The sequence below is a fragment of the Calliphora vicina genome, chromosome 5 (assembly GCF_958450345.1).
Source record: "Calliphora vicina chromosome 5, idCalVici1.1, whole genome shotgun sequence".
Lineage (NCBI taxonomy): Eukaryota > Metazoa > Arthropoda > Insecta > Diptera > Calliphoridae > Calliphora > Calliphora vicina.
The window spans coordinates 35,998,632-36,017,360 of NC_088784.1; the positions used below are offsets into that span (position 1 = coordinate 35,998,632).

Below are 18,729 nucleotides of genomic sequence, written 5' to 3' on the forward strand. Positions count from 1 at the left end.
CAACTAAAGTTTAGTTTGGTTGTGTGTTGGTTTTTTGACAAAAAAACAACAAATCGTATGTTTGAATGTGCATGCTTTGCGTATTTTGTTTTTTTTTTGTGTTTTGTTTCTTTTGGCGTTGTTGTTGTTTTTTATACAACTAAACTTTTGTTTGGTTGTGTGTTGGTTTTTTTGACAAAAAATCAACAAATCGTATGTTTGATTGTGCATGCTTTGCGTATTTTGTTTCTTTTGGCGTTGTTGTTGTTTTTTATACAATTAAACGTGTGTTTGGATGTGTGTTGGTTTCATTGCCTTGCGTATTTTGTTTTTTCTTTTGGTGTTTTGTTTCGTTTGGCGTTGTTGTTGTTTTTTGTGTTCTTGATAAATTTAGGATGCTGTACGCTGAAAGTGGGCAATGTACATACATATATACTAATTATAAAAAATAATAATGCATCCACAACAAAGGTGAAGGGTATATAAGATTCGGCATAGCCGAATATAGCACTCTTACTTGTTTTTTTTTAATATTTATAGAATTTTAAATGGCAATGAAATAGCCAGCATAACAGAATCAGCCTTTGAAAATGTTTCCGATTTATTAGATTTGGAATTAAATAACAATCGTTTGTCGTTATTGCCAGCAGGTGTTTTTGAAAACCTAGCCAAGCTAAGAAAATTGTAAGTGTTTTTTAAATAATTAAAAAGTTTTTCAAATCTTAATAAATGGCTTTTATTTTAGATCCTTAAACTACAATCATTTGGAGATTAATTGGTCTACCTTTCGTGGCTTGACTTCTTTGCAAAAGCTATTTTTAAAATCCAATAATATACGAGCCCTACAAGATGGTGTTTTCCATGTGATGACTGCCATAGAAACTATAGAATTGGATCATAATTATATTAGCTCCCTAAGTCGCCAGGGTCTCTTCAATTTGACTAAATTGCATCATTTATCTTTATCGAATAATTCGATTTCTCGCATAGAATTGGACACTTGGGAATTTACACAGTCTTTGATAACATTAGATCTTTCCCATAATAATATTTCGGAATTTAAGCCACAACATTTGGATTGTTTACAGCGTTTGAAACACCTAAATTTGGGACACAACAAAATCCAGTATTTAATGGAAAATACTTTTGATTGCGTTAAGAATCTGGAGGATTTAAATTTAAGACGCAATAAACTCTCCTGGATAATAGAAGACCCCGGGGCATCACCACCGTTTAAGGCTTTGAGAAAGCTGAAAAAGTTGGATTTGTATGGCAACAATTTGAAGCAAATTAATACAAAATCCTTAAGTGGTTTGTCCAATTTGGAGTCATTGAATTTGGGGGGCAATGCATTGGCTTCCATACAGTCGGGTGCCTTTGATCACATGACTAATTTGCAAAAGCTAATGTTTAAGTCGTTAAATTTCATTTGTGATTGTGATATTTTATGGTTTAGACGTTGGATGAATAGACACTCTCAAACGACAGGCAATCAGAAACAATTGCATCCACAACAACAGCATTCCAGCTCTTCGCAAGCGGTTTGTGGTTATCCAGAGCATTTGTTGGATAGAGAACTACTGTCGCTGCAACAAAATGAATTGATATGTGGTGAGATTTGTTTAAAAATTCAATAAAAGTAAGTTATTTTCATATGTTTGTTTTATATTTCTAGCTGAAACCCCTAAACCGGTACTCATACAAGAACCATCCAATCAACTGGCTGTTAAGGGAGCCAATATAACCATGGAGTGTAGAGCCACTTCACCCACAGCTGCCTCTTTAGCAGCAACTGATGAATTAAAAATCAAATGGCGCCACGACAATCACAATATCAAAGAAAGAGATCGCAATACACCACCGGCCAATTCCCTTACAACGCCCTATACCACCACCGAAACGCAAATACATCATGATCCCTCTAATAATCAAACCACTATTATTGGTTATTTGCGTTTGTACAACATGAGCTATGAATCAGCGGGCAAATATCAATGTGTGGTATCGAATGCTTTTGGCACCACCTATTCACAGAAATTTAAAATGTCTATAGGCAGTAAGTTTTATTTATTAATAATTTAATTTAATGACATTGTTACTTATTTATTTCACTTCCTGCTTTCTTTCTTTTCAGTTCATCCTTCCTTTTTGCAAATACCTTCTAACTTGACTATAGATTCTGGCGATACGGCACGTTTGGTTTGCTCAGCCACTGGAGATCCTATGCCAGAAATAGCTTTACAGAAATTTGGTGCCAGTGATTTTCCAGCCGCCACTGAACGCCGTTTACAGGTGTTGAGGGAAGAAAATGCTTTTGTAATTATAAATGCAAAACCCATCGATAGTGGCATTTATACGTGTACGGCAGAGAGTCCAGCGGGTGAAATTAAAGTGAATGCATCTCTAATAGTGAATGGTAAGAGTGTTTTTATATATGTACTCGTATATTGTATGTAAACTAGGGAAAAGTTTATAGTTTCATAATTGGTACAATAAGCTAATTTAGTTCAATAAATTTGATAAATATTGCTGCTGCTCCCTTGCAATTTAGTTACATATAGTAAAGGGTTGGCGTACACAAAAGCTGTAAAAGAGATAGGAAATTGTTGGCTGATAATGCTAAGGAAATCTGAATGCTCTTCTAAATGAACAACCTTTTAGTAAAAAAAAATTAAATGTGATCGAGTTAGATTGGAATTCATAACTTCATGCCGCGCCTCGAAAAGTCCTAAAAATCTGGCCGGCCATACGACAATTTCGGGATTAATATATATACTACATTCGAATATTGACTGTAGCACACATATCCCCTTCCTTGAATCCGAATTGACCCCAGTATGATAATTCGGCCATAAAGAGGTTGGTAGTCTGGTTGAGGTATTAAAAGATGTTCGGTGTGATTATCCGGATTTAAACTTGAACCTGCAGTTAACGCATGAATACCGGATATCTATTCACGATATGCTGTGACATTCTACCCTGGAGTTATTATGTGTGCCGAGAACGCCAAACTCTTTGGAGATTTTTTTATACCTAGACAATGACCCCGAAAATGTGCCGCAGTGTTATTGATAAAAATTTTCAATTCAAAGTTTTATAATTTACCTTAAATATTTCTAACAAATCTTAAAATATGTTTAATATTTATACTTGAATTTCTTTATTCATTTTTCAGATAAACCTCAACCCACCATACCAGTGGTACACAAAGAGATTGTTGTTGGCAAATCGAGTGTTTTGGAGTGTCTAAACGATATAGCAGCCGAGTTAAATCAGCCTCATCGTGAGTGGTACAAAGACAATAAACCCTTTCATATTACTCCTACTTTGGATACGGATCGTTATTATTTTACCTCCGAAAAAGAACTACTCATCATTGTCAATAGTCAGTCTGTCGATTCTGGACACTATCGTTGTGAAATTACCGATAATTCCAAGACCTACACCATGCAAATGGAGCTGTTGGTGGTGAAAGAGGATTTCAGTCAAAATGTCATAATAATAGGAGTGATTGTGGTGACAGTGGCTTGTATTATAATTGGCTCTCTAATTGTCTGGATTATATTGTTTTATCAAAAGAAAAAATTGTATATGAATGCAGGAAATGGCACTGCTTTGGGTGGTTCCAGAGTGGCGGCAGCAAATAGTCACAATCTATTGACCTCCAGCAGAGGCAGCACTCTAGATCAAACACAAATGACCACATTAAGTAGAACATATCTGAGATCCCCCCGAGATAATTATAATCATGCAGCTAATCAAAGGCCACGCAGTTTGGCAGCTTTAGAAATGAATGGCGGCCGTTATCAGGGTGTCGAAGATGAAAACCAGCCTTTAACCGAACAAAGAAACTTTCTTATAGTAACCACCACACCCAACTATCAGCAATTGCTTATGCAACGCCAAGCCCACGAAGAGGATAGAACAGATGATGAACACTTAACCTTGGAATACCTAAGATTGAATAGAACCCATGATGGAGATCATCATCAAGATCATTTATCTAGCAAAGATTCGGGTACAGGTTCAGATGCAGCTGTCAAACGTAGTTTAGAAGATTTCTCCATAACACTAATGCCCAGTTCTTCGACACCCACCTCCAATGGAGGTGGCTTGGGAAACTTATTAAAACCTGGAGCTAGGGCTTCCTTAGCCAAGCCAGACACCGACGAAGATGAGGAGTACAATAATGTCGCAGTAAATATACCAACTGCACAGCAAAACGGCAGTAGTGGTAGTACTGAGGATACAGAAGATTTTACCACTTCGCCTACATTGGGTCTATCTGTGTATCAAGTTGATGATGACATACACAATTTATCTCGCAATAATAACCATTCACCCGCGCTAACAAATTACAAAACTCCAACTGATGACGATGATGGTGGCGGCGCTGTAAGTTTGGTGGATGCTAATCTAGGTAGGTCCGCGTATAACAATGTGCCCACAAGTATGGTTTCGTCGCCTACACATCAAACACAACATTGTAAAGCAAGTACAAATTTTTCTACAACTCCTACATCTTCCCTGACTCCTCCCCCAATTCCTCTTCGTACACAAACTGTTGATATTTAGTTCTTTTAACATATATTTAAATTAAAAAAAAAAACGAACAAAACTAAAAACCAAATCGACAGTTTGTTGTCTTCAAACCAAATATAAAGACTGTTTCATTATGATGTCAAACAAAACAAAAAAAAAAAAAACATATAAAAAATCACTAAATTATTTTAGTTTTAAGTTAAAGTTTGTTTTAAAACAAAACATGAACAACAGCAGCTTCATTTCTGAAATGCAGCTTAATATTTGTTTTTATTTAATAGTAATTTAATTTAATAACCAGTGATTCGTTTTAAGTTCATCTTTATTTGTTTTTTTTTTTTCGTTAACTTTTGTAAATACACACCTTTTTCCTATTTAGTAAATTTAAGTTTTGTTTACAATACATATTATTATTAATAAAAAAACAGAAACAATTTCAATTTGCCTCTCTTTCTCTCTTTACCCCACTTGATTTGTGTGTGATATTATTATTACTTTATTATTACTAATTATTATTGCAATTATTTAAATTCTGTATCTGTATTATATTTATTTTGTATTATAATTTTATATTACATATATTATTATTTCGTGTAAATATTACATTTATGTATTGTTGAAAAAAAAAATTAACTGGACCAAATTTGTTTTTTTTTATAATAAAAAAATAATAGAATTTAAAATAGATTTTTCCTAAACTGCCGGAATGTTGAACAAATGTTTATTATTTCTTTGTTGTTTTTTTTTTTTTTTAAAGTTCTTATTTAGACATGTTATAAGTGAAAGTATTTAAAAGACAAATGAGATTTAGAATCTTCATAATAATTTTTACTCTTTTTCTATAAATTGCTTAATTCGATTCGTGTATTTATATAATTTATAGAATGTTGTATTTTTACACCTTTAAATCGATTTCGGCCTAAGCATGTGGGAGGAATTTGATTTAACTTGCCATATTTGCAAGTATGTATATTATACAATAGAGAGTGAATTCCGCTTATGTTTTAATAGTTTGTCTATGATTTCTAAAATATATCGAAAACGGTAATAGTGGAAAGTGAGATTAAGCTTCAATTTGCTTCAATGATATCGAAATGGTGATAGTGAGAATAATGCCCATAATAATTCGTGATCATCATACATCAATAATTTTCGGCACATTTTGGTGCATTAAAATTAAATTAATTTTGCTTTAACAAATTTCTAGAGTGAAGTTTTTTCCAAGTACCGAAATTTATAGCAAAACTATTTTTTGTTAATTTGTAATGAGTGTTGTGATTAGTCCCGGTCCACACTGTGAAACATTTGCTGCAAAACATTTAGAAATTCTCCTTTGAAACTGCATTCGTGTTCACACAGTGAAGTTTTTGCTTTTCAGTTTTTGAATTTCTGTACAGAACGAATATGAATGAATAAATAAATATGAACGAATAAATGTGGATGACATACTCAACAAAAACTTCATGTACATGAAACAGAGTACCATTTTCCATTCATCTTTCCCCTTTTATCAACAAACTCAAATGTTTTGCAGCAAATGTTTCACAGTATGGATGGGGACTTACATTCGTGTGATTTGTTATTCTTTCAAGTAATTTAAAAAAAAATTTGTCAACAATTTTTATAAATTCGCAAAACGAATGAAAAATAAATACAGTTCACCATGAGTGGCAATTTTATATATAAATTTGACATTCCTTTTGTAATTTCTAAATTTTTCATTTACGACCCCATGAAGTATATTTATTCTGGATTTTAGAAAGCGGACTTGATATAGCCATGTCCGTCTGTATGTCCGTCTGAAATCAACTTTTCCCGAATCCTCCAAATAACTTTCATATATGATTGATACGTCGATATATCCGCTATAGTTCAACTTAGGTTGACATATAAACCTCTGTCACAGAATTCCATTCCGATCGGAAGTGGAATTAATTCCGCATTTTGCTTCTTCGGAAAAAGTAAAACGAAAATTTCTATCGGAATGAAACCACTTTCAGTTTTCAAAGTGGAATTGATATTTCTTTGTTTTTCTAAAAATTCTAATCAATTTTCTGTACATTGTCAAATTAAAATCAGAAATATAGAATTATTAAATATTTTTTTAATAAATAAGTTACACGGAATCTGATGAATCAATATGAAATCGATCGAAATAAAAACTACGGAATTGAAACCATTTCGAATACAATGTGTGACAGGCCTGATAAGCCAAAAGCCGTGACTACATCAATTTTTCACCAATTTTTTTTCTCCTCATTTTTTTGTCACAAACAAATTTTTCACGAATATTTCTGCAATATTTTGTAAACCGAATTCACATATTTTGGTGTTCTCAAAATCATGCGATTTGCAGAACATCAATCTTTCAAATATTCAATTTTGAAAATCACTCAATTAAGCTATTTTAGATTCAAAAGTGAGTCTTTGAGTTACTAAAATAAAAAGGAAATTTAAAATAGTTTTTTAAATAATTTGATTTTTGAACTCTCTCTTTATACTATTTGAAATCAATGATTATACCCAAATCTCTAGTGTTTCATTTGAAATTTTCATAACTTTCAGACTTTTCTTAATTCACCAATTAAAACCGTTGTTTCTATCAATGTTTGGATAGCAATACGATTACCAGTTATTCAACTGAATTTTTTATCAGAGCTTAAATATTTTAAGCGTTAAGTTTTTATTTCTACTTGCCATTAATAAATATCGAACATTTAGAGCTTGACAATGCTCCAATATAGGTAGGAAGAATCTACATTATTATCAAAAATTTAACAAAAATAATTTTATTTAGTGCAGCAATTATTTACTAACCCGATCTCTTGATGAAAGTTGTGAATCCACTAAACTACACACTTTTAGAAGGTCACTGTGCCAGCATATAAAGCATAAACAACAGAAACCTAGTTTATAAAACCATTTGCCCAATTTTATTTATACTGATGAATGTCCTTCTGCTAGTCCAGATCTGAATACTATAGATTATAAGTTGCGTCTGTTTCAGATATCATTTTCTGCACAAGTCGTTAAATTTGGTAAATTTTCTATGGAATTGTTGCAGACTGCGATAGTCGGTTGGCTTGTCAGACTTCGGTTATTCTGGCAAACAAATGATCATTTACAGTTCTATTTTCGAAATTATCACTCTTAAAATAATTTTAGAACTAGTTATATTTAGTTCGAAATCCTGTGTTCTTGTCACGTTAAATAGGCCGTACTCTAAATTTGGTAACATTAGATTGTTAAAGTTTTACAATATTAGTGTAAATATTTGTTAAATCTAAAGTTGTTAAGTTAGGACGGGTTTTTGACTTGTAAATTAAATTAAGTTTAATCTACGAATGTTGCTTTTGGGCCGTCGATTATTTTATTACATTTTTCAAGTTTAAGCGGCCAATATTGGCATTTTAATCTTTGCAAAAAATCCGAAAGTACAAACAGCTGATGAAAATGTATTTGTGTAGGAAAACATAAAAAAAATATTATTACAGTGCATACAGGAAGATTTAAGAGATTTAAAAATTTATTGTGAGAGAAGTTGTTTTGTTTTAATTTGATTTTTCATAATTTTTCCAATTTTTTTTCTCTAAACATACTGTGGCCTAGGTGTAGATTCCTAGTTGCAACAAATGTCGACCGTTCAACTTTTTCGATTTCTAAAAAGTCGACTATTCGAACTTTCGACTTTTTTTAATTTTGGAATTGTCGACTTTAGCTATTTATGAAAAGTCGACTTTTCAACTATTTTCGACATTTCATTCTATTTTAATGTAAAAATATATGTTTGCTAGAAGTATTGAAATTTTAAGAAAAAAAGAATAAAAATAAAAAAATTCTACTTTGTCGACTTTTATCGACTTTTGGGATAACGTAATCCATTGGTCCACTTTTTTCCTACCAAAAGTCAATTTCGACTCTTCGACCTTTTCAGCAAAAAGTCAATTGTTCGAACAATCGACTTATAGAATCCTAATACAGCCAGCTACAATTTTCTTCTTCACAAATTACTCACTGTAAGGGCAATACTATGAAGTTTGAACTAGATTAATTTATTTATTATATTTATTTTTAGATTATTCTGATTGTTAATTGGAATTTGATCGTCAAGTAAAAAGCCCTCCCTAAGAGTCTACTTAATTAAAACTTTTCATTAAATCACACTTCTTAAAAGGATTGGTTGTGAAGTAACAAAATTTCATTTACTTCTTTTTAAATAAACTTCAATAAATTTGTTTCTTTATTTCAAGGCAGTTTAAATACTTATAATTCCAAACATAGAGCCAATGCATCAAGATATAATATTAAATAAAAAGATTTGAAATATAAACTATAATTGATTTAACTAACTACAATAGAATTTCGATCTTTATGTCTTGCTCTATGATTCCAATACTTTTTAACGTACAACACTTATAAAGCACATTATAATTCATTCGAATACAAAACAGTATTCAAATTTCAAGTTATTAAAAAAAAACACAGACACTCAGTACAAATTATAACAAAAAAACAAACAATAGAGTTCAAATACAATTTCAAATGCTGCAATAGTTTATTATTATTTTTAACACAAACTTAACAATTTGGTTCAGTGGTTATTGTATTTTGTTTATTGTTTTATAAAATTATTAATTTTTAGCCTAAACATCACATTTTATTTCAAAAAAACAATATTTTCTTATAATCAAATATTTTTTTACGAGTTTTTTTTATCATGTATAAAATTTTAATACTCCTTATCTTGAGCTAATTGTATTTTTATTATTATTTAGCCCTCCGTTATTTATACAAAATAATTATTGAAAAAAAGCTTGTAACTTATGTTTCAAATTAAGTTTTTTTTTTCTAAAAACCAAAGAATTAATTATAAAAACAAAAACCTATTTTAAAGAAATAGAGCAATGATTTTTATTTATAAAAATTAAAATGAATATAATTTCAAAACTGTGCCTAAACAAAACAATATAAATAAATTAAATTGCCTTAAATCTAATTCAATAAAACAAAACTGAAATAAGCGAAAATGGAAACTAGAAATCTTTTAAATGCATTCTAAATTTTAAAAAAATTATTGTATTGTATTTTATAGAAGAATAACTCAATTTTTTAAATGTGTCTTAAATTATAAATTTTATTTTTGTTTTATTTGAAAATTATGTTGAAACCATTATTGAATGGTAATCAAACAATTTGTAAAATTGCAAAATAAAACATTTTCATAATCACTTACTAAACAGTCAAATAAGTTTGAAATTAAAAAAAAAATATTTAAATTCTTGTAAATTAAGTCTCTCAACTGCACTTAAAAAAACAATAAGAGACATTTTTTCCATATGCCTGACTTTTGTAACTTTGAAGTGAAATTTTCTAAAACATTTATCAGTTTTCAATACATTGCTATAATAATTTTTGCAAATGTGCCTCTAAATAAATTTTAAATTTTTGTTGCAATATTATTTGTCTAAAAATAAAATTTTTAAATAATTTGTTTACAGAAAACAAAACTAAAATAAAAGACTCTAAAATGCAACATAAAACTTGCCTTTTTTTATAAAACACAATTAAATTTAATTTATATACATAAAAGAAAAAAAACAAAAACATAATAATAATAAATAAAACGATATTATAAATGTGAATTAAAAAAATTATAGAAAATACCTAAAAACAATACAAATATTCATATAATAAATTATGTATAAAAAAAAATAATAAAACATTATACAATACTTAGTTATAGTTTTGTAATTTATTTAATAATTTTAAATTCTTTTATAAATTAATTTATAATTGTTTTAAATATTATAATTTATATTCATTATATACAAATACAAATTATAAACATATACATACATACTTATAAATATTACATACATATTTAATTGTAATCATAAATTTATACCAAATTAAGTTATTTAATGAAATACAAAATAAATAAAAAAAAAATACAAAATATTTAAATAAATAAAAGTGAATTATAAAATAACTATATTGAAAATATTATTTAGTTTTATTCTCCTACAATACCCACCACCAGTATTATACGGACAACGATAGTTGAACAGTTATCTGGCTCTCTCGATAGTTTTCTGGTTCTCTCGAGTTTTATATTTTCTATTTTCATCCAGAACTTTTTAGCGATTTAAATTACTTTTGGATACTTAAGTTAGTTATTAGCAATACTAAAAAATTAAATTTTTCTAGGTCTTTTTTTAAATGTCGGACTGTCATGTTATTCTGAAAAAATCAATATACACCTATATTTTTAGTGGTAAGTAATAGGAACACACTAATGACCTAGCGGTAATGACCCAGCGGTATGAAATATATTTTACGACCTATTCTCATAGCTCCCAAATACACATACAAAATTTCATAAAAATCAGTTGTGCCGTTTCGGAGGAGTTCAAACACAAACATTGTGACCCGACATTTTTATATATTAGATTTTACAATTGTTTTCCTTTCGCTTTTCTGAATCGGGCCCTAAGTCCTTCCTTGAAGGGAAGGATATGAACGATAGGCCTTTAACAGAAGGACGGACATATAAATATATGTATATAATGTTTGGTGCTACAACCAATATTTCATGGTATAAAAATAATTGTAGACAAATTCAATCAAAATATTAAAAAATCGAGGCTCTTATTAAAAAGGACAAATAATCGTAGAAAATACTTAAGGTCAATATTTTGAAAATCTTATTTGAAAACACTGCCCCATTTAGTGAAAAGGACGAGGAACGGTCTGGACTATAAAGCGGGTCAGGCAAAACTTCCCAACTACTTAATTCTAAATACTTTTAAACAGAAATCATATCGGACATGTCTCTCGGCTTCAATTCGTATGGTACACAGTTTCCCTGCTTTTGGATGAATCCTGTTGCAAAAGTTTTGAAATTGCAATTCTTGGTCTTCAAACTGGCGCGATGTAAAGCAAAACTTCCCGCATACGACGATTCGTTGGTACAAAATTTGAAATTTTCGAAGCAAAAATATCTATGTTGTTTACACTATAATTTTCAATAAATGACAGATATGTACCGCGTTTAAAAGATATTTGTAAATCCCGCATTTTTAAGTCATACACCCAATATATTTTAATATAAAACCTAATAAATTTGAATTTATCTTAGAAATATGGGGGATTTCATGTCAAGTGAACTTTTGAAATCGATGTCACAATTTTACATTTTGACCAGCAGAGGTTTTTTTTAAACATAAAAAAAAATTTAAATTTAAAAATGGGCCCTTTTTCTCTCAAAAGAAAGCTTAGGTGTTTTCCTTGAAGAACTTTTTTGTTGCTGAGTGAAATGCGAATGCGATATTTAAGTCAAAAAGTTTTTGATTTTAGAAAAAAAAAATTAAAATTCATACCGATTGGAAGACATCGATTTCAAAAGGTTGTTCATATACATTTATATTTGTAAAAAGGTCATGTTTTCAAAAACAGAAATTACGGAATGTAGTTTTCAAAAAATGTTTCCATTGTATTGTCATTCACTGTAAATTGTACAATCTTTCTGATCGGAACAAAAACAGAACATTTTGATCGCTTAGGGACCATGTAACCACGCCCCAGATATTCTATAAAGTCTAAATTCGAAACCTAAACTAGACTGAAATTCTTCTAAAGAAATGAGATGCTTAATTAAAATAGCACTATCCGTTTAGAAATTACAGATAGATTTCAAGAGTAATTTACTAGTAATTTATAAAATAAATATTAAATATAAATTTACTCAAAATAACCTTTTTATCATTTTCAAATCGTTTTGTTTTCAAAAAGTGTAAAACATTTCATGCTATGGTGCAACGATGTATAATATACATCGTTGCACCCATTTGTAAATATACATTGTATATCATTTTTAAAATAATTTCATTCCGATAATATGTATTAATTTACTCTTTCTGAAGAAGCGAAATACGGAATTAATTACACTTTCAATCGGAATGAAATGCTGTGACAGCTTTTTATTCTTTTTTATTTTCTCATTTTTTATACCCTACACCACCATAGTGGTGTAGGGTGGTCTAACACCCACCTTAAAGTATACCGATCGACTTAGAATCACTTTCTGAGTCGATTAAGCGATGTCCGTCCGTCCGTCCGTCTGGTCGGCTGGCTGGCTGGCTGGCTGTCCATGTAAACCTTGTGCGCAGTGTACAGGTCGCAATTTTGAAGATATTTCGATGAAATTTGAAACATATTATTTTTTCGGCTCAAGGACCAAGCCTATTGAAACTGGCTGAAATCGGTCCATTATTTCACCTAGCCCCCATACAAATGTCCTCCCGAAATTGGACTTTATCGGTCATAAATGTTTAATTTATATATGTATCTCCACAAATTCCGCTCCAAATAAGTTTTATATACACAGAATTCATGTCACCAAATTTTGTTACGATCGGTCCATAATTAGTCATAGCTCCCATATAGACCCGCTTCCGAAAATCACTTTAACGTGCATAAATCGCTTAAAAATGTTGGTAAACACACAAAATTCAACATAGTTAACTTTAATATAGACATAAATCACACGACCTAATTTCATGGTGATCGGTCCATAATTGGGCATAGCCCCCATATAAGGCCCACTTCCGAAAATCACTCAAAAATATAAATTAATGAAATTTTAAAAGACACATTTTTTTGCTCTTTTACTTAGTGTAGGGTATTATATGGTCGGGCTTGACCGACCATACTTTCTTACCTGTTTTAAATTTTAGAAATGAACCAAATTGAAAGTAGTCTGAACGATTTTGTTTGTCGATATTAATTAAAACACATTTGAAATAAATATTTTTTAAGTTTTCTTTATTTTTTTTATTTCAATAAATTTTTCATTTTTATTTAATTATTAATTAATTAATTATTATTATTTTAGATATAATTACTTTTGAATATTTATGTATGTGTGTATGGATAATAAGTTTAATACATATTATTAAAAAATATATATTTATAAACTAAAAAAACACAATTATTTATTTACTTTTATTTAATTTCATTTGTTTCTTTTTATTACAATCAATTTTAACTTTAAGATAATTGTTGTAAATTTACTTTTAAAAGTAGCTAATTTTAAACAAAATTTAAACACAATTTAATAAGAGAAAAAAACAGTTAATAAAAAAAAACTTAAAATGGAAATAAACGTTGAATTAAATAATTTATATTGAAAAAAAATAGAAACAAAAACAATTGAATTTTTTATTTTGTTTTTAACAAAAAAAATTTAATTTTGATTTTCTTTAAAAGCGTAATGCTTAAGCGGTCAATAATGCAAACAAATAGTTAAACGAAACAATGTATTTATTATTTTTAAAGATGATTTTCAAGATTTTTCTTTTGTTTATTTTACATTTAAAACATTTAAGGCTTTTTATTTTGTTTTGTTTTCGACAATAATGCAACCAGGTTTTGGACAGGGAGGAGGGGTTTGTATGTTTTGAGGAAGTTAATTTTATTTTGCTTAAAAATACCATTTCATTATTTAAGATCAGTTTTTTGTTTTTTTTTGTTTGTTTGTTTATATATATAAAATACTTTATGTTTAGATACTTGTTTTTTACTTAATAAATACAAAATACACACCACTACTTATATGTAAATACTGCATAGAACTATTATTTCAATACGGTGTCAGTTGTTTGGGTCAGTTTTTATTATTGATTTTAAACATGTAATAATACAAAGTTTTTTTTTTGGAAAATGTAGATTATGCTCATTTTTTTCTAGTAGTTTGATTTAATATTAAAAAATGTTATTTATTTTCTCAACCGAGTAGAGATTTTTATATAAAATTTTATAAAACATTTATACAAAACTTAAATTAATTTTGTAATAATGTTCTTTAAAAGGCAGAAAAGACTGAATTCTAAAATGGGGAAAAGATTTGCTCCTTTCAGAAATGTGGGAGCTACAATAACAAAAATTTGCTAGCTTTATGAGGTCTTATATTTTTAAATCAAAACTAAAAGATTTGTTCACTTACAAAATTCACGACTTTTTCTTCATGATTTTTTATAAAAAATGTAGATAATAATAAAAATTTCTCAATAATATTATTAGTCTAAACAAAATTCTGGGGTCAAATTCTCTCATTCGTAATCAAAATAAATTTTATAATGCTTATTAGCTTTCGATTAAAAACTCGTTCGTTATCGAGCTCAATCATTATAAATTTGTTCACATTTTATTCAATATGGAATAAGAGAATTCCAAAACTAAAAAACTCGCACGTTCAAATAAGTATTTGTTCGTATACGAATGCTAGAATTAGAATACAGATTTGGGAATCTTTTATGTTTTTTAAAAAAGATAGTTTTTATAGTCGGGAATAAAAATCCCCTTTCTATTTTATAGCGTTTTCTTAGAATGTTTTATTACTGGAGGTCAGTCACACATTCCGCGGCAACTATTCCAATCGATTTTGTTTTAACCTGTTCTTTTATTGTATCAAAATAAAAACCCTGTTTTAGCCAAGAAATTAATTCACGAAATACTAGGAAAAGCTTAATTTCAATTATCCCCATTAACAAATAAATTTAAAATTACTTTAACTTTAAGTCCTGATTTTTAAAATTTTTCCTAATAAATTTAATATAATATTGTGGTTATATTTACCTTTTAGTTAATGGTAGAAAAGTAATAAGCAATTTTGAGAGATCATTTTCAATACTTTATTTTGAAATATTCACCCTTATCGGCAATAACGTGTGAAATTTTGTTCCCATGAAATATTCATTTCCCTCGAAGGGAAAATTGTTATCGTGATAATCCCATGAACTTTTCATTCACAATAGTTAATTTTGTTCGTAACAGCTGTTTATTGTTTACAAAATTCCATCTAAAAAGGGGAATTTTTTTCACGTGAACAAAGTTAATGAACGAAAAAAGGAAAAGGGAAAATATTTCATGTGAAATATTGATTCGCGATAGGGGTGAGTAATTGGAAAAGTGATTTTAACTGAAAATAACATTTTCGCGTTGAATTCTGTGAATGGGAGTTAAAGCAGACGTTTTTTTTTAACACTATTGATTGCAATTGTACATGAACCAAATATACATATGTACCAAAATGCATAAAAAACTATTTATCTATTTCACTTTTTTATAAAATGCTTTAGTTGTATAAATATGTATATACCGATATACATTGCGTTCGAAGGGCTCATACATTTCATTCCTAATATTTAGTTCTAAGTTTTATAAAACGAAAAATTTCATTAAAAATCAATATATTGATAATGATGATATTGATTAATCATTTGAGATAAACTAATTCCTTTCACACAGAACCAATATGACTTCTTGAGTTATTTTATATAACCAATGGAAATTGGAATTAATTCCTTGTGAAATCACTTTTAGTTTTCAAAGTGGGATTGACATTTGCTTGTATTTTTTGTTTTTCTTCAATATTTGTAATACTGTTTTGGGTTTAGATCTTCCAAAAAAAAAAAAAATTCTAGAATTAAATTTCATTCTAAAGAATCTAAAACGAAAACGATCAGAATACAAACTAGGGAATAAAAATAATGCTGATTTGAAAGTGTGTTTTTTTTATTTCAATAAAATCTACAATAAGTCTTGAAAAAAATTATATAAATTTTCATTTATATTTTTATGCTGTGGCATAACCTGATTGAAAAACGTTTAGGGAAAAAAGTCATGTTCGATTCCCTAAATTTAGAAAACTGAAAGTGATTTCGAAAATAAATTTTGTTTTAACCTTTTCTGAATAATCAAAATATGGATTTGATTCCACTTTCTTTCAAAATGTTTAAAAATGGATATATGAACAAACCTTCCGAAAAAGGAGACAATTTATTTTAAAGAATTAAAAGACTCAGAGATGCATACTTCTCATTACAATCAATTTTAACGACAAAAACGTCATTAAAATATAGGTTTGAATAAAATAGCTTTGGATGTTTTAAGTCATTCTATTATTATTTAAATAAAATGACAAAATATAAGGAAATTTACTATACAAAATTGTCATTATCAGTAAATAAACGATTTGAAATCGTAATATACCACATATGTACATAAAAGGCAAACAGCTACTTAGTTTTCCAAAAGAAATTTCAGTTTTGGTTTTTACAATAACTTTATTTTAATATTATTACTTTTTTGAGATTTGCTGATTAATTTAAACCCCAAGTAATGTAAAGTGATTTCAAAAAAGATTAAACTGCGCTCTTCCAACACACAAATACAGATACGTTACTATCAAAATGATTATATAGCATTTTTTTTCTTCCAACATTTTAAAAAACTCCGATGTTTTGTGAGTGAGTTTTACATATAAAACTTTTTTGAAAAATTTTATATTGTTTTTCGTTTATTTAATATATTTATTTATTTATGTATGTATGTACTTTATATGTATGTATATATAATTATTTTCTATTAAATAAATATTTATCAAAAAATACACTTTAAAAACATAACATGCCAAAATGAAAAAGATAATAAACTCAAACCCGAAACCATTTTATTATTGTTTTAGTATGTTTTTAACTTTAAATAAAATTCATTTATATCATGGTTTTCTTTTACTTTAAAAAAAAGTTTTTAAATTTTTCTTTTAAATATCCTATATATGTAAATTGTATATATGTATGTTTAATAAAGTGGCTTTATATGTGGTTGTGGTTGGGTGTTGTTGGTATGTATTTATAGTATATATTTATGTAAATCTGCAATATTTTTTTAAAATAAATTTTACACTTAAAATTACAAAAGAAAATGGTAAATTAAAGAAAAATGACAGAGAAAAAAAAAACATTTATAAACATTTAAAGAAAAAAATATATAAAATTAAAGAGAGAAAATAATATAATAAAAAAAAATACAAATTATTAACAGTTTCCTGATCCTAAAATTGTTTAACCTTTAATAAAACTTTTTTATTTGATTTTAATTATTTGTTTTTCAATTTAAGCCAATTCAATTGGCAGCTGGTTTTTGTTTTGTTTTTTTTTTTATAAAAAAATATTGGGGAAGGTTTAATTCTTAAATTTAAACACTAAATATTTGTTGGTTTTTTTTTAAATTTATATTTAAAATGTATTTATGTTTAATTTTGTGCCTCGACTGTATTAGTTGTTGCGGTAGATGTTGTTGTTGTTGCTGTAGTGGTGGTGGTGTTGTTGTCGATTTCTTTTTGGTCTTCACCTAAGGCTGCTGCAGAGTTAGCAGTTGTTGGTGTAGGCGTCGGTGTTGGTGTTGTAGAGGTTGCGGGTGAGAAGCCATCTGTTTCGTCATCGGCCACATCGGCCCTAGTTGTGATGTCACTTGGAGTTTCCTGTACAAAAAATAAACACGTTTTAGATATGTAAATGCTGTTAAGTAGGTTCTAAAAATACTTAAAGTATTTTTAAAACTTGAAGAATAATAAAAAACAATTGTCTATGTCCAACGTCATTTCAATGTTAGCCAAGGTAATAACAACATTACATACAGCCAACCTCAAAAGTGTGTAAACACTATTGAATTATTTAACTTTTTTAAAATAATAAATATCATAAATTCTATACATCGATTAATACTTCGGTTTGTTGCAGATTAGGCCGAATATTAGGTTCTGTTCTACATAAAAAGTTTAGGTGGGAGTCTGATAGTTTTCATTATTTAAAAAAAAAAAATGATATAATTCACTGGTGTTTACCGACACCAGTTCACAATGATTTAGAAGTCATCGTAGAGTCGAGTTTTTGTTGTATACAAAGGTTCAAAAGAATTAATGCTTAAATAAATTTTGAAAATCAAATAAAGTTTTTTCTCTTAACCATTCCATTAAAGAATTCATTATGAATTAATTCCTAGGCATAAATTCATTAGTACTTCAAAATTAGTGAATTCTTTCCTTATAGAATTAGTTCTCTGTATAATTAATTCCTTATTGAATCACAAAATTTGTCTTTAATTCAAATTCATTACAAAATAGCTTAATTTAATTTATTCTATTACAAAAAGCCTAATTGTTTCAATTCATTTTGTAAATGATTAAAAACCAAACAAAAACTGAACGAACACAAAATGTGCTCATTCAACTTGTATTAGATTTGAATTTACAAAAATTTAATAATTCAAGGGTTGAATTAATTATAATTAATTAATGAAATCATGAAAATAAAAGCTTTGAATGGAGGTAAAAAATGTTATGCTGGGAGTGGTTTTATGTATTAA

The 18,729-nt window shown here is 28.3% G+C and overlaps 2 protein-coding genes across 4 annotated transcripts in view; one reads left to right on the forward strand and one right to left on the reverse strand.

Moving 5' to 3' along the window:
* Positions 1–5,239, forward strand: part of lbk (lambik) — a 79,775-nt gene extending 74,536 nt beyond the window's left edge. For both annotated transcript variants that reach the window (XM_065514338.1, XM_065514340.1), the window contains exons 7-11: positions 520–663; positions 725–1,590; positions 1,655–2,035; positions 2,114–2,395; positions 3,155–5,239. In XM_065514338.1, coding sequence (XP_065370410.1) covers positions 520–663; positions 725–1,590; positions 1,655–2,035; positions 2,114–2,395; positions 3,155–4,554 — 3,073 coding nt within the window. In that variant the 3' untranslated portion in view covers positions 4,555–5,239. The remainder of the gene's footprint in view (positions 1–519; positions 664–724; positions 1,591–1,654; positions 2,036–2,113; positions 2,396–3,154) is intronic.
* Positions 5,240–13,327: 8,088 nt separating this feature from the next.
* RhoGEF2 (Rho guanine nucleotide exchange factor 2) overlaps positions 13,328–18,729 on the reverse strand; it is a 362,382-nt gene continuing 356,980 nt past the window's right edge. For both annotated transcript variants that reach the window (XM_065510657.1, XM_065510656.1), the window contains one exon: positions 13,328–17,845. In XM_065510657.1, coding sequence (XP_065366729.1) covers positions 17,618–17,845 — 228 coding nt within the window. In that variant the 3' untranslated portion in view covers positions 13,328–17,617. The remainder of the gene's footprint in view (positions 17,846–18,729) is intronic.